A 14,034-nucleotide genomic window follows, 5' to 3' on the forward strand; every position below is an offset into this window, starting at 1 on the left:
CCTCTTTCTTCCTCTCTCTGTCCATTCAGACTGCAGTTTCCCCTAGTCTTTCCCTTCCAGTCCCTCACATTCTTTTCCCTCTCCCATCTCCTCCCCTGTTTCTCTTCAGAAAACAGCAGGCCTCTCATGCATATCAGCCAAGCATGGCATGTCAAGTTGCAGTGAGACTAGACACCTCACCTCATCTTGAGGCTGGCAGCAACCCAGTAGGAGTAAAGGGTCCCTAAAGCACGCAAAAGAGTCAGAGATGGCCCCTGCTCCAACAGTTAGGAATCCCAGGAACAGATCAGGCTACACAAGCTTGACCTCCATAGAGGGCCTAGGTCAGTCCTCTGTGGTTCCCTGGTTCTCTGGTCTTGAGAGCCCCTTTGATTCCTGGTGAGATGATTCTGTGGGGTGTTTCCTAGTGGTGTCCTTGGTCCTTCTTGATCCTACAATTCTTCCTTCCATCTTCCACAGTCTTCCCAGAGCCCCACCTAATGTTTGGCTGTGGGTCTCTGCATCTGTTTCCATCAGTTGCTGGTTGAAGCCTCTCTCAAGACAACTGCTCTAGCTGCCAATCTACGAGTATAGCAGAATATCATAGGGAACATTTTGTCTGCCTGACCACTGGGCTCACCAGCCTCTGGGTCTCATGGCAGTGTCAGGGACGGGCTCGCAATCATGGCTTGGGTCTCAAGCAGGACCAGACATTCCTTAGTCACTCCCACAATTTCTGGGCCACCTTGACCCCAGCACATCTGCTAGGCAAGGATCAATTACACAAAGAAGAGGTTTTGTCTGGGTTGGTGTCTGAGTCCCTCACTTTAAGTCTTGCCTTGTGAAGGAGTTAGCTGGTTAAGACTCCAGATCTCCCATTGTTTGGAGTCTTACTTAGAGTGACCCACAAATATTTCTGGAAGTTTCTATTGCATTGGGTTCTGGAGATGCCCTCTCCCAATTCAGTTGTGTCTCCCAGTACTTCTATCAGAGATTCTTGAAAGTTCTAGAACATCTCATTGCTGCATGCAACCCATATTCTCCAAAGAAATATACAGGACTTCGGACAAATGTTCATTTGTTTTAATTTGTTTGCTTTTTCTTTCTTTGCTTTCTTGATAGGAAATTCCTTTGTATCCCATGTTTGCCTCAAGTGTGTAGAAATTCTCCTGCCTCAGTTTTCTGAGCACTGGATTTACAGACATGAGCTACCATGCCTTTCTAGGTCTGGCATTCTTAATGCACTGATGAAATTTTCCCAGCTCTGAGCACTAAGTCTCAGCACAGTCTAGTGACAACCAGCCACATCTAAGAGCTCAAAGACAAACTGTGCCTCCATGGTGGACTTTCTAGGTGTGAGTCGTCCCTCCTCTGCCACTAGGTTCATGGCTTCTGAAGAGGCAGAAAATAGGGGACCAGGACCAACACCTGATTTCCCTTTCTGTTTCCATTCCAGTTCCAAACCCAGTGAGAAAACTGAAGGTCGAAGGTCAGAGCAACATCTCCATCAGCCTGAGCTGGGATCCTCCTGAGAACTCCAACCTGCAGGACCTCACCTACCGGGCCCAGTGCAGTAGAGATGGTGGTCAAAATGGGACCCAGAATACAACAGACACCAAGGTCACTGTGGATGGACTTGATCCTGAGTCTGTCTATGAATGCTCTGTGTGGGTGGAGAAGAATGGAATCTATAGTGAAAGGGTGACCATCACTAGCGCCACAGGTGAGAGTAGACACTCTTTCCCTCCATGTCCCCCACCCTGTCTCTTCCCTGTCCCCTCTATCTTCCCCTCTGTTAATGTGTTCTAAGGATGGAGCTCATGGTGGCCTGGAGCTCACAGCTCTCCTGCTAGCACTTCCTGGTTATCTGGATTACAGCTGTTCACCATCACACCAGACTGGAAAAGGTTTACTCTTTTTTTTTTTTAATTTTGTTTGAATGTTTCAAGCTTATTTTTTATTTGTCCCCCTTCCCTTTCTCCCTCTTGCTCAGGCCCAACTTGTTCTGGGCCCTGCTTGTTGGGGAAGACTGGACTGTTTTAAAGGGAATGTATCTACTTTTATTTAAGGGTTGATACTTTGCCTGCATGTGTGGAAGGACACGGATGCACGCAGTATCTTGGGGTCCAGGAGAGAGCATATGATTATTCAGAATTTAACAGACAATTGTGGCCACCCTGGAGTGCTGGGAACTGAAAACTGGGTGTTCTGAAGAATAGTAAATGCTCTTCCCTGCTGACCCATCTCTCCAGCCTCCCTCTGCTCCCTGATGCCTTTGTGGTTAATGGAACATAACAGAGGGTTGGGAGCTGCCAGGAGAAGCTGGGGAAATAGAAATGAAGACACAGATTTCAACTTCCGTTTTCTCTGAGACACTCTGACACAGAGGAAGAGAAAGGTGACATTGCTTTCCCCCCTCGCCCCCAGACAGGGTTTTTCTGTGTAGCCCCTGGCTGTTCTGGAACTCACTCTGTAGACCAGGCTGGCTTCAAACTCAGAAATCCACCTGCCTCTGCCTCCCAAGTGCTGGGATTACAGGTGTGTGTCACCACGGCCCGGCTGACATTGCTCTTCATGGGAGATTTTTATATACATACATTGATACATTGATGTTCTCTCCCTCTTCCTCTACCTCCCTCCCTGTCCATCTTCCTCTTTCTTCCTCTCTGTCCATTCAGACTGCAGTTTCCCCGAGTCTTTCCCTTCCAGTCCCTCACATTCTTTTCCCTCTCCCATCTCCTCCCCTGTTTCTCTTCAGAAAACAGCAGGCCTCTCATGCATATCAGCCAAGCATGGCATGTCAAGTTGCAGTGAGACTAGACACCTCACCTCATCTTGAGGCTGGCAGCAACCCAGTAGGAGTAAAGGGTCCCTAAAGCACGCAAAAGAGTCAGAGATGGCCCCTGCTCCAACAGTTAGGAATCCCAGGAACAGATCAGGCTACACAAGCTTGACCTCCATAGAGGGCCTAGGTCAGTCCTCTGTGGTTCCCTGGTTCCCTGGTCTTGAGAGCCCCTTTGATTCCTGGTGAGATGATTCTGTGGGGTGTTTCCTAGTGGTGTCCTTGGTCCTTCTTGATCCTACAATTCTTCCTTCCATCTTCCACAGTCTTCCCAGAGCTCCACCTAATGTTTGGCTGTGGGTCTCTGCATCTGTTTCCATCAGTTGCTGGTTGAAGCCTCTCTCAAGACAACTGCTCTAGCTGCCAATCTATGAGTATGGCAGAATATCATAGGGAACATTTTGTCTCCCTGACCACTGGGCTCACCAGCCTCGGGGTCTCATGGCAGTGTCAGGGACGGACTCGCAATCATGGCTTGGGTCTCAAGCAGGACCAGACATTCCTTAGTCACTCCCACAATTTCTGGGCCACCTTGACCCCAGCACATCTGCTAGGCAGGACCAATTGCACAAAGAAGAGGTTTTGTCTGGGTTGGTGTCTGAGTCCCTCACTTTAAGTCTTGCCTTGTGAAGGAGTTAGCTGGTTAAGACTCCAGATCTCCCATTGTTTGGAGTCTTAGTTAGAGTGACCCACAAATATTTCTGGAAGTTTCTATTGCATTGGGTTCTGGAGATGCCCTCTCCCAATTCAGTTGTGTCTCCCAGTACTTCTATCAGAGATTCTTGAAAGTTCTAGAACATCTCATTGCTGCATGCAACCCATATTCTCCAAAGAAATATACAGGACTTCGGACAAATGTTCATTTGTTTTAATTTGTTTGCTTTTTCTTTCTTTGCTTTCTTGATAGGAAATTCCTTTGTATCCCATGTTTGCCTCAAGTGTGTAGAAATTCTCCTGCCTCAGTTTTCTGAGCACTAGATTTACAGACATGAGCCACCAAGCCTTTCTAGGTCTGGCATTCTTAATGCACTGATGAAATTTTCCCAGCTCTGAGCACTAAGTCTCAGCACAGTCTAGTGACAACCAGCCACATCTAAGAGCTCAAAGGCAAACTGTGCCTCCATGGTGGACTTTCTAGGTGTGAGTCGTCCCTCCTCTGCCACTGGGTCCATGGTTTCAGAAGAGGCAGAAAATAGGGGACCAGGACCAACACCTGATTTCCCTTTCTGTTTCCATTCCAGCTCCAAACCCAGTGAGAGAACTGAAGGTCGAAGGTCAGAGCAACATCTCCATCAGCCTGAGCTGGGATCCTCCTGAGAACTCCAACCCGCAGGACCTCACCTACCGGGCCCAGTGCAGTAGAGATGGTGGTCAAAATGGGACCCAGATTACAACAGACACCAAGGTCACCGTGAATGGACTTGATCCTGGGTCTCTCTATGAATGCTCTGTGTGGGTGGAGAAGAATGGAATCAATAGTGACAGGGTGACCATCACTAACGCCACAGGTGAGAGCAGACACCCTTTCCCTCCATGTCTCCACACTGTCTCTTCCCTGTCCCCTCTATCTTCTCCTCTGTTAATATGGTCTGAGGATGGAGCTCATGGTGGCCTGGAGCTCACAGCTCTCCTGCTAGCACTTCCTGGTTGTCTGGATTACAGGTGTGCACCATCACACCAGACTGGAAAGGTTTACTCTTTTTTTTTTTTTTTAATTTTGTTTGAATGTTTTACCCTTATTTTTTTATTTGTCCCCCTTCCCTTTCTCCCTCTCTCTCAGGCCCTGCTTGTTCTGGGCCCTGCTTGTTCCGGAAGACTGGACTGTTTTAAAGGGAATGTATCTACTTTTATTTAAGGGTTGATACTTTGCCTGCATGTGTGGAAGGACACGGATGCACGCAGTATCTTGGGGTCCTGGAGAGAGCATATGATTATTCAGAATTTCACAGACAATTGTGGCCACCCTGGAGTGCTGGGAACTGAAAACTGGGTGTTCTGAAGAACATCTGTCTGTCTTGGAGTAGTCCTGCCTCAGGAAATGGGTTGTTCACAGCGTGCACACCTTATGATTAGGACTTGTCTAGTAAGGCTAGACTGCAGTTCCCAGAGCGGAGTGTGTGCTGCTGCTCAAACAAGAGTGTGTGCAGGCAGTGGCCTCTGAGGGAACTGCTCTCCGTCAAGGTTCTGACCCCCAAGGCTTTCGTGTGTTCACTTTCCTGAACACGCCTGTATGTGTGCTCACATGGAGGCCAGGTACTGACATCATCTGTCCTCCTCAATTGTTTCACACTTATCTTTTTAATTGAAAGTTATTATTATTATTATTTTTTGTTTTTTTGTTTTTTTCGAGACAGGGTTTCACTGTGTAACCCTGGCTGTCCTGGAACTCTGTAGACCAGGCTGGCCTCGAACTCAGAAATCTACCTGCTTCTGCCTCCCAAGTGCTGGGATTACAGGCGTGCGCCACCACCGCCGGCGAAAGTTATTTTTAAAGTGGTGGCACCTGCCTTTAATCCCAGCATTCCGGAGGAGGCAGATCTCTATCAGTTTGAGATCAGACTGGTGTGCAGAGCCAGTTACTCAACAGTTAAAAACTCGACAGTTAAAAACAGTTATACAGAGAAAAACCCTATCTCAAAAAAAACGCACAAACAAACAAACCAACAAACACAAAACAACTATAAAAACAAACCACCCACTCCAAGAAAACAAAAAATTACCTGATAAAGGTATTTTAGAAAATATAAATAAATAATAATATAATTTCGTGAAAAATCACAAAATTAATTAAGTAAGTAATTAATTTGTCAAGAACCAGCTCACTATCCAAGTATGCTGAGGAAGGCGGGGAGGTCTGGCATCAGGGACTGGGGTGATGGACAGCAGCCGAAAGCCCCTCCCACCCCCTACCCCCCACCCCCCACCCCCCACTCTCCACTCCCCCACCCCCCACCCCACCAAGGGCCAGCAAGATACTCTGACGTCTTTTAACTCTTTTATTTCTTAAACATTCATTTATTCTATTTCAATGAGCACACTGTAGACACACCAGAAAGGGGGATGAGATCCAATTACAGTTGTTTATAAGTCGCCCTGTGACTCCTGGAAATGGAACTGAGGACCTCTGCCAGAGTAGTCAGTGTTCTTAACCGCTGAGCCATCTCTCCAGCCCCCCTCTTAAGAGGCTGGTTAGAAAGAAAAGGATAGAAAGTCATGCGAGCACGCCCCCCCCCCCCCACACACACACGAGTGTGCATGCATGTGCGCTGCACACCTGTGATCCCAGCACCTGGTAGTTGAGAAAGGGGGCTCAGGACGTCATGGTTATTTTTGGCTTCTCTCAAAAATAGGACAAGAAATACCCCCAACAGGACGAGAAACAATAGACATTTGAGAAGCTGTGGCCTGGACTAGGCCCTTAATCAGCTTGAACAAGCAGCTGGTGGAGGCTAACTGCCCCTTGGCTTGGGATCTCTGCTCAATTTGTACAAACCTCCTTTTTCTTTCAGCCCCTAACCCACTCTTTCTCATAATTACTTATTCATTTCTGTGTAGGCGTGGGTGGGGTGGGTGTGCAGAGGTCAGAGAACAAACTGCAGGCGTCGTTTCTCTCCTCCCACCCTGTGTATCTCAGAGATCAAACTCGAATGGTCAGCCTTGTGCTTGTTTATTTGCTGACATGGGTCTTATGTAGCCCAGGTTAGCCTTGACTGATTGTCTTGCCTCCACCTCCCCAGTGCTGGGATCACCCAGCTTCTTGCTTGTTTATCAATTTTGTTTTGTTTTGGTTTGGTTTTTTTCGAGACAGGGTTTCTCTGTGTAGCCCTGGCTGTCCTGGAACTCACTCTGTAGAGCAGGCTGGCCTTGAACTCAGAAATCCGCCTGCCTCTGCCTCCCAGGTATTGGGATTAAAGGCATGCGCCACCACTGTCCGGTTTAGTTATTAGTTTTTAAATTAAGATTATTTTGGTGAAAATACTAAGTGATGAGAGAGAGCGCGACTCTGGGCCTGGCTTTGCCTTTGAAATCTCAAAGCCCACCCTCAGTGGGCACCTCCTCCTCTCAGGCCACACCTCCTAATGGGTCCCAAACTATCTACCAACTGATGACTAAGCGTTCAAATACATGAGCCCATGGATACCATTTTTATTCAAACCACCACGACCCTGGCGTTGTAGGACCTCCTTTTGGGGAGACCCCCACTCCATTCTCAGGATAGCGTCTACCCAAGGAAACACGAGAGACCGACTTGATGCAAATGCGTGAGGTAGTTTATTATCAGAGTTCTGGATCGACACGTATCTCACACAGGAAACAGAGGAGTCGACCCTGAGGCTCAAAAGTTAGGGGTTTATATAGGAAAAGTCAAGGGGGTTGTCAGGGGGGTTTGGCACGGTTACACATGATTTGCTGATTCAAACATTGGCAGGGGATTCTGACACGCAGGGTGGGTTTTTTTTGGCATACGTGCAGATTGGGCCATCAGCAATGTAGGAGGGTGGTTTATTTTTGTTAGCAGGAAGGTCATTTTAAACTGCATCCAAGGACAGGAGACAGGAGACTCCAGTCCAGATGGTGTATGACCCATAGGAGTTTCCCCAGGCATGCCCCTTATCTTTTATGGCCGATCTGTTTGTGGAATGGCTCAACTACAACCTTGCTTCAAGCTTGTCCAGCATGCCCTGGCTCTAGTCTGCTTGCTGCCTCAACTATGGATTCCGAAAAGTCCCAACTCCCTTCAGCGTCACCGTAGTTTGGATTTATAGGCCTTATTCTTGAAAGTTATCATTCCTCGGCAGGTAGAAATGTCCAACCTATAGGTTCTGTTGGTTGTAGGGGATTTTTGTTTGTTTGTTTGTTTGTTTGTTAAACTCTTGGGAAATGGGCTCTTTGGAGTCAGGAAGGCTCCACATCACTGCTCAGAAACTAGCACCTCCACACTGTCAGCTTCTTGGTGTGGTCGGAAAGGTAACTGGACCACAAATCCCATCATGCCGCGGGGCCAGAGAGAGAGAGACATTCCAAGGCCTCCAGTTTGAGAGGCATTCCCTCCCAGCCCCCAGACAGATACTCACAAGGTGGCTCAGGTTATCCTCAAATTCATGGCCAATCACCTGTCTCAGCCTCTGGGGATGACAGGTGTTAACTACCATGATTGGCTGTGGACACAACCCTAGGGCTCTGTTCAATTTTAGCTTCCAACGAGGTGACAGATGTACAGAAAAAGAACTATAGCGACAGCTCAATGACCCTGATAAGGAGTCCTCCTAAGGACCCCTACTCTCATTTCTACACCTACTGGGTTCAGTGGGCCAGTGAAGAAGAGACCCAGAGAAAGCAGGATCTTACAGGACATGAAACCAAATCCAAAGATAATACCAAGGAGTCAAGACTCTCAGATCTGTCACTGTGTGCAGCTTCAGCTTGTGGGTGGAGAGGAACAGTATGTCCAATCCCATACAGAGCCTACAGGTACCCACAGGTTATATGCCTCGTTCTCTTCAACCTCATGGGCAAGAGGGAGAGGCAGAGTGGGAAAGACAGCGGTTAAGAGCCCGGACTGCTCTTACTGAGTTCAGTTCTTCCCACTTTAAGTCCAAGGCCTCACAAACCTTTAAGGTAGCCGCCTGCGGCAAAGGGTACCAAGGTCACGTGGAAGGAGAGTCCCGGGCTGAAATAGAACGGGCTTGCGAGAGAAATAAGGAGCCAAGACGCGTTTTCTGATCAAGGCTCGATGTTTATTGGGGAGCTCCAAATTTAAAGGCTGGGAACTCGCCCACAAAACCGGTTTGGTTGCTCAGCAGGTGGCTGGCTCCTCTCAGGAAACTGCAGGTCCTTGAAGAACAACAGACTTCACCTTGGTCCGAGAGCTCTACCCTAGGTGGGGAGGTCGTGGCTAGCTCTGAAGTCTGGAATTCCAGCTCAAAGGCTGCGGGGGAGAGTGCACACTTTAACTTAAGTGGAGGGGACCCAATGCCCTTTTCTGGCTCCAGTATAGACAGTAGTACTGCATACATTTAACTAATTTTTTAAGGAAAAAAATGTGAATGGACTACAAATTCCATAATGCCATGGGGTTGTGACCTTATACATTCAGTGATATAGAGTCCAAGGCATTGTGGGGGTTGTAGTCTCGAAGGACTTTGGCTCCAAGATGAGGTCTTTGAGTTTGAAGGGATGGGCTAGTTCTCAGAGAGTTGGGTGTGCAAACCCAACCACCTTTGGTGGGTGTGTCCTATTGATTCCTCTCGTTTTCTTTACTTAGCGCCAGCTGCTGTCAATATCATCTCCTGCGTCAGCACTTCTGGGGGTTATGGGGTCATCCTGACCTGGTCCTGCCCATCTGGGGGTTATGAGGACTTTGAGGTGGAAGTGGGCAGGCAACGGAGCTCCCAAAGTCGATCTTTGTGTGAGAAAGGCGTGACCGTGTCAGATCTGGATCCAGCTCAGTCCTACACAGCCACCGTCACGACGGTCTTTAATGACCTGAAGGTCCGGTCTGTCTCTACAACGTGCCACACAGAGAGCACAGGTGAGTAGATGGCCCCAGAGACAAACCGTGCCGTGACGAGAGGCCATGGACTGTGTTGTTTGCTAGTTGTTGTTTATTTTGTTTTGTTTTGGTCTGTCTGCCTTTTGTTTTCTGATTTCGCTGTCTCTGTCTCTTTCTGAGTGGGTACATGTCCGTGCAGGTTCACGTGCACACGTGTGTATGCATGTGACCGGAGGATAATCTTGGGTATGGTTCATGTAGCATCCACATCAAACATTTTTGTGTTATATTTACTTACTATTTATTTGTGTGTGTGCCACAGTGCACATGTACGGGTCAGAGAACGAACTGCGGGAATCCATTATTTCCTCCTGCCACGGGGGTCACAGGGATCTAACTCAGGTCCTTGGGCCTGATGGTGAGCACGGTCACCCCTCGATCCATCTCACAGATCCACATACAGTTTTTTTTTCTTCTTCTTATAGAGACCTGGTCTCTCATTGACCAAATACAGCTGTGCTCTAGGGACCTGGATCCCAGAGCAGCCAGCTCCAAGCACTTGCATGTCTGATATTATAGGCATGTGCCACCAAGCCTGGTTCTTTCTGAGATGAAACTCAGTCATCATGCTTGCAATGCAAACACTTTACCAGCTGAGCTGACTCACCGATTTCCTTAAGACAGCTTTCTTTCTTGAGATAAAATTGATCGGACACAGGGGCTGGAGAGATGGTTCAGCGGTTAAGAGCATTGACTGCTCTTCTAAAGGTCCTGAGTTCAAATCCCAGCAACCACATGGTGGCTCACAACCATCTGTACAGCTACAGTGTACTCATATACATAAAAATAAATAAATAAATCTTAAAAAAAAATTGATCGGACACACAATTCACTCACTTGAAGTCATCACACCACTTTCAGGCCGTTGGTGTATTTCCAACACCATTGTAGCTTTCAATACCGTTGGTCTGAGAACAATTTTCTTTAATTAAAGAAATAATTTATTATCTTTTTTTTTTTTTTGATTTGGTTTTTTTGAGACAGGGTTTCTCTGTGTAGCCCTGGCCGTCCTGGAACTCACTCTGTAGACCAGGCTGGCCTCGAACTCAGAAATCCACCTGCCTCTGCCTCCCAGAGTGCTGGGATTACAGGCTTGGGCCACCACCGCCCGGCTTATCTTTTTAATCTGTACAGTGTTTTGCCTTCATGAATGGCTGTATATCATATGCATGTCATACCTGCAGCAGCCAGAAAGGGGCATCAAATTCCCTGGAACTGGAGTTTCACGTGGTTGTGAGTTGCCCTGGGTTCTGGCTGTGGAACCCAGGTCCTCTGGAAGAGCAACCAGTGCTTTCCACCCTGAACCACATCTCTCCACAGCTGCATTCTCAGATTTTTAATTTCAGAATATTTTTTATCTCTAATCTTTCTTTTAAAAAGATGTATTCCATTTATTTATTGGGGGGCTGGGGGGTGTGCAAACACATGACACTCTGCATGTATGGATGTCAAAGACAACTTGTTCCTTCTTCCATGTGGACGTTGTCACCAGGCTTGGCGGCAAGCGGTTCAACTTACTGAGCCATCTTGACAGCCCTACCATGACTTTTTTGAATGTACACATCATTCACCTTCCTGGGAGTCCTCTAGTCCTGCTAGGTGACCTTCTTGTCAGACAGCGGAAGTGGATGCAATGCTGAACTTGGCTTTGTCCCGATCTGTTCCTTGGGAGTCTTTCTCCTTTCACAAACCAGCACTCTGGAGAGCACAAAGTCTCTCGCCCAATGCTGAGGGACCAAGCTGGTGAGGCACACAACTGTCAGAAAGGACTCATATATTCCCACTGGAATCTGTTGACCACCAGCTCTATACAACCAGCAATGCTGGGCAGCTGCGGCCTCGGGCTTCCGAGGCTAATGGGCATGGGTCTCCACTAGGACTGAGTATCTAAGGACAGATCCTAGGAGAGCTGTGCCCATCCGAGCCTAGGAACAACCAAGGCCTTGAGCTGTACTAGATGTCAGGAGAGCTCCACTGCTAGGTACTCTTTCCTTGGCAAGCAAACCTCTGAGAAGACCAAGCCCCTCCCCTTGGGGATGTGATGCTGAAAGGATGAGGGAGTGTGTGGTGGTTGGCTGTCTAATTAGGCCAACCAGTGGTCCGCTTGTTGTTGGGTGGGTGCCTTGGTTCTGGGAAGTCCCACCCACTGCAGGTAGCACTTTGGATGGCCCCAGTCCCTGAGTAGGGGATCCTAGATTGTTTAGGAATGGAATGGAGACCATTTACTGAGCACTGGCCTACATCAGTTCACTGCGCTCTGCTTCTGATGTTCTCCACTTTGGGGATATGATGTGACTAGCTACCTAGACTTCCCCTTGGGGATGCATTACGACCTGGAGTTGGGAACCAGATAGGTGCTCTGTCTCTTTTTTTTTTTTGTTTTCTTTTGTTTTTTGGATTTGGTTTCTCTGAGACAGGGTTTCTCTGTATAGCCCTGGCTGTCCTGGAACTCACTCTTTAGACCAGGCTGGCCTCGAACTCAGAAATCCACCTGCCTCTGCCTCCCAAGTGCTGGGTTTAAGGCGTGGCCACCACGCCCAGCTAAGAGTCTACACTGCTTTTGCAGAGGGGCTGAGTTTGGTTCCCAGCACTCATCCTAGGCTCCCTCTTTCAGGGTCTCCAATGCCCTCTTCTGGGCTCTAAGGACACCTATACTCACATGTACACAGCTACACATACTCACAAATGTAAAAGAAGAAATGATGTATTTTAATGAATTTGAGATGGCAAGATGGCTCATAGGGTGAAGGAACTTGCTGACCTGAATTCAACCCCAGGAACCCACATGGAGGAAGGAGAGAAGCAACTCCTTCAAGTTGTCCTCTGACTTCCACATGTGCACCCTGGCATACATACATGGGGGAGGGAGGGGGAGGGAGGGGAGGGGGAGGGAAGAGGGAGGGGAGGGGGAGGGAAGAGGGAGGGAAGAGGGAGGGGGAAGAGAGGGGAGGGGAGGGAGGGGAGGGGGAGGGGAAGGGGGGGGAGAGAGGGAAGGGGAAGAGGAGGGGAAGAAGAGGGGAAGAGGGGAGGGAGGGAGGGAGGGAGGAGAGAGAGAGAGAACATTAAAAAATAATACATTTGGGTCTGCAGAGAAGGGTTGTCTTTTCCTTTTTCTCCACCTTCCCTGTGAGCCTTTCCATACAGCTAGCTGAGGATGGAAATAGCCAGTCTGTAGACAAGACCTGGGCTTTGAGCCAGCAAGCTGGTTCATCAGATAAAGACACATAACTCACAAGACTGAAGACCTGAGTTCAATCCCTGGGGTCCACATGGTGAAGAGAGAAAGCTGACCACATAAAAAGCTGTCCTGTGACTTCTGCATACACATGCCCTGTCACACGGACACACGCGCACGCGCGCACACACACGCACGCACACGCACATGCCCACAGTCACCAGTGTCTCTCCCTTTGCTTCTCACGGCAGCCATCATTGTCGGAGCCATTGTGGGCATCCTCCTGCTTTTCATCCTGGTGGGCCTGCTGATTGCCTTCCTGAAGAGGAGGTGAGTGTTGGAACAGGGCTGGTGGCGACCCAGAAGGGAAGATGAGGATCCCTGGTCCTGGGCTCAGGCTCCCAGCTTCACAGTGTCTCTCTTCCAGGAAAAAGAAGAGACAGCCAAAGGAAGTGTCCAAGGATCTGGTGTTCAGGTGAGTGAGGCTGGGGGGGGGGGGGAGGGCGTCCCAGGGGATCACTGGCAAGTTTGCTGCTCACTGGACAGACCAGAGGGTAGGACCACTTAGTTTCCTCACCCAAGTCTCAGGAGTGACCTGTGACCCCTGCCATGGTCCACAGCCCATTCAGGGAGTCAATTGGTTTTTTCTTTAAAATTTTTGCTTATTATTCTTTGAAAATTGATATTCAGCCTAATTTTTTAAAATGAATTTAACTTATGTGTATGAGTGTTTTCCTGCATGTATGTCTGTGCACTGTACACAGTCTCGGTGCCTGAGCAGGCCATAGGAGGGCATTAGATCCCAATAGGACTAGAGTTACAGGTCAGATGGTGGTGAGCTGCCATGCGGGTGTGGGCGCTGGGGATTGAACCTGAGTCCTCTGGAAGACCAACCAATTCTATTAACCACTGAGCCATCTCTCCAGTCCCTATCCCAACTGTCTCTTCTCTCCTTCCTTCCTTCCTTCCTTCCTTCCTTCCCTTCCCTTCCCTTCCCTTCCCTTCCCTTCCCTTCCCTTCCCTTCCCTTCCCTTCCCTTCCCTTCCCTTCCCTTCCCTTCCCTTCCCTTCCCTTCCCTTCCCTTCCCTTCCCTTCCCTTCCCTTCCCTTCCCTTCCCTTCTTCTTCTTCTTCTTCTTCTTCTTCTTCTTCTTCTTCTTCTTCTTCTTCTTCTTCTTCTTCTTCTTCTTCTTCTTCTTCTTCTCCCCCCCCCTCTCTCTCTCCAACACAGTGCATGTGAGGAGGTCAGAGGACCACTGTGGGACTTGGTTCTCTCTTTCTACATGTGGATCTTAGGTATCAAACTCGACTTGTGTCCTAGCACCAGGAATTGCTGAAAGGCAAGAGATTCTAGACTTAGATGTATGTGTGGAGACAGATAAAGCAAGAAGAGAGGAGAGGGGGGTTGAGGAACACACTAGACAGTATTAAGACAGTAGAAGAGGGGCCAGGCTTGGTGGTGCACGCCTTTAATCCCAGCACTTCAG

General features: G+C 48.6%; 1 protein-coding gene across 1 annotated transcript in view; it reads left to right on the plus strand.

The window, feature by feature from the left end:
• Ptprh (protein tyrosine phosphatase receptor type H) overlaps positions 1-14,034 on the plus strand; it is a 40,688-nt gene that overhangs the window by 18,370 nt on the left and 8,284 nt on the right. The window contains exons 8-12 of the mRNA XM_052159371.1: positions 1,436-1,702; positions 4,063-4,329; positions 9,087-9,353; positions 12,801-12,879; positions 12,977-13,024. Coding sequence (XP_052015331.1) covers positions 1,436-1,702; positions 4,063-4,329; positions 9,087-9,353; positions 12,801-12,879; positions 12,977-13,024 — 928 coding nt within the window. The remainder of the gene's footprint in view (positions 1-1,435; positions 1,703-4,062; positions 4,330-9,086; positions 9,354-12,800; positions 12,880-12,976; positions 13,025-14,034) is intronic.

This window comes from Apodemus sylvaticus, chromosome 1, assembly GCF_947179515.1.
Source record: "Apodemus sylvaticus chromosome 1, mApoSyl1.1, whole genome shotgun sequence".
In the NCBI taxonomy this organism is placed as follows: domain Eukaryota; kingdom Metazoa; phylum Chordata; class Mammalia; order Rodentia; family Muridae; genus Apodemus; species Apodemus sylvaticus.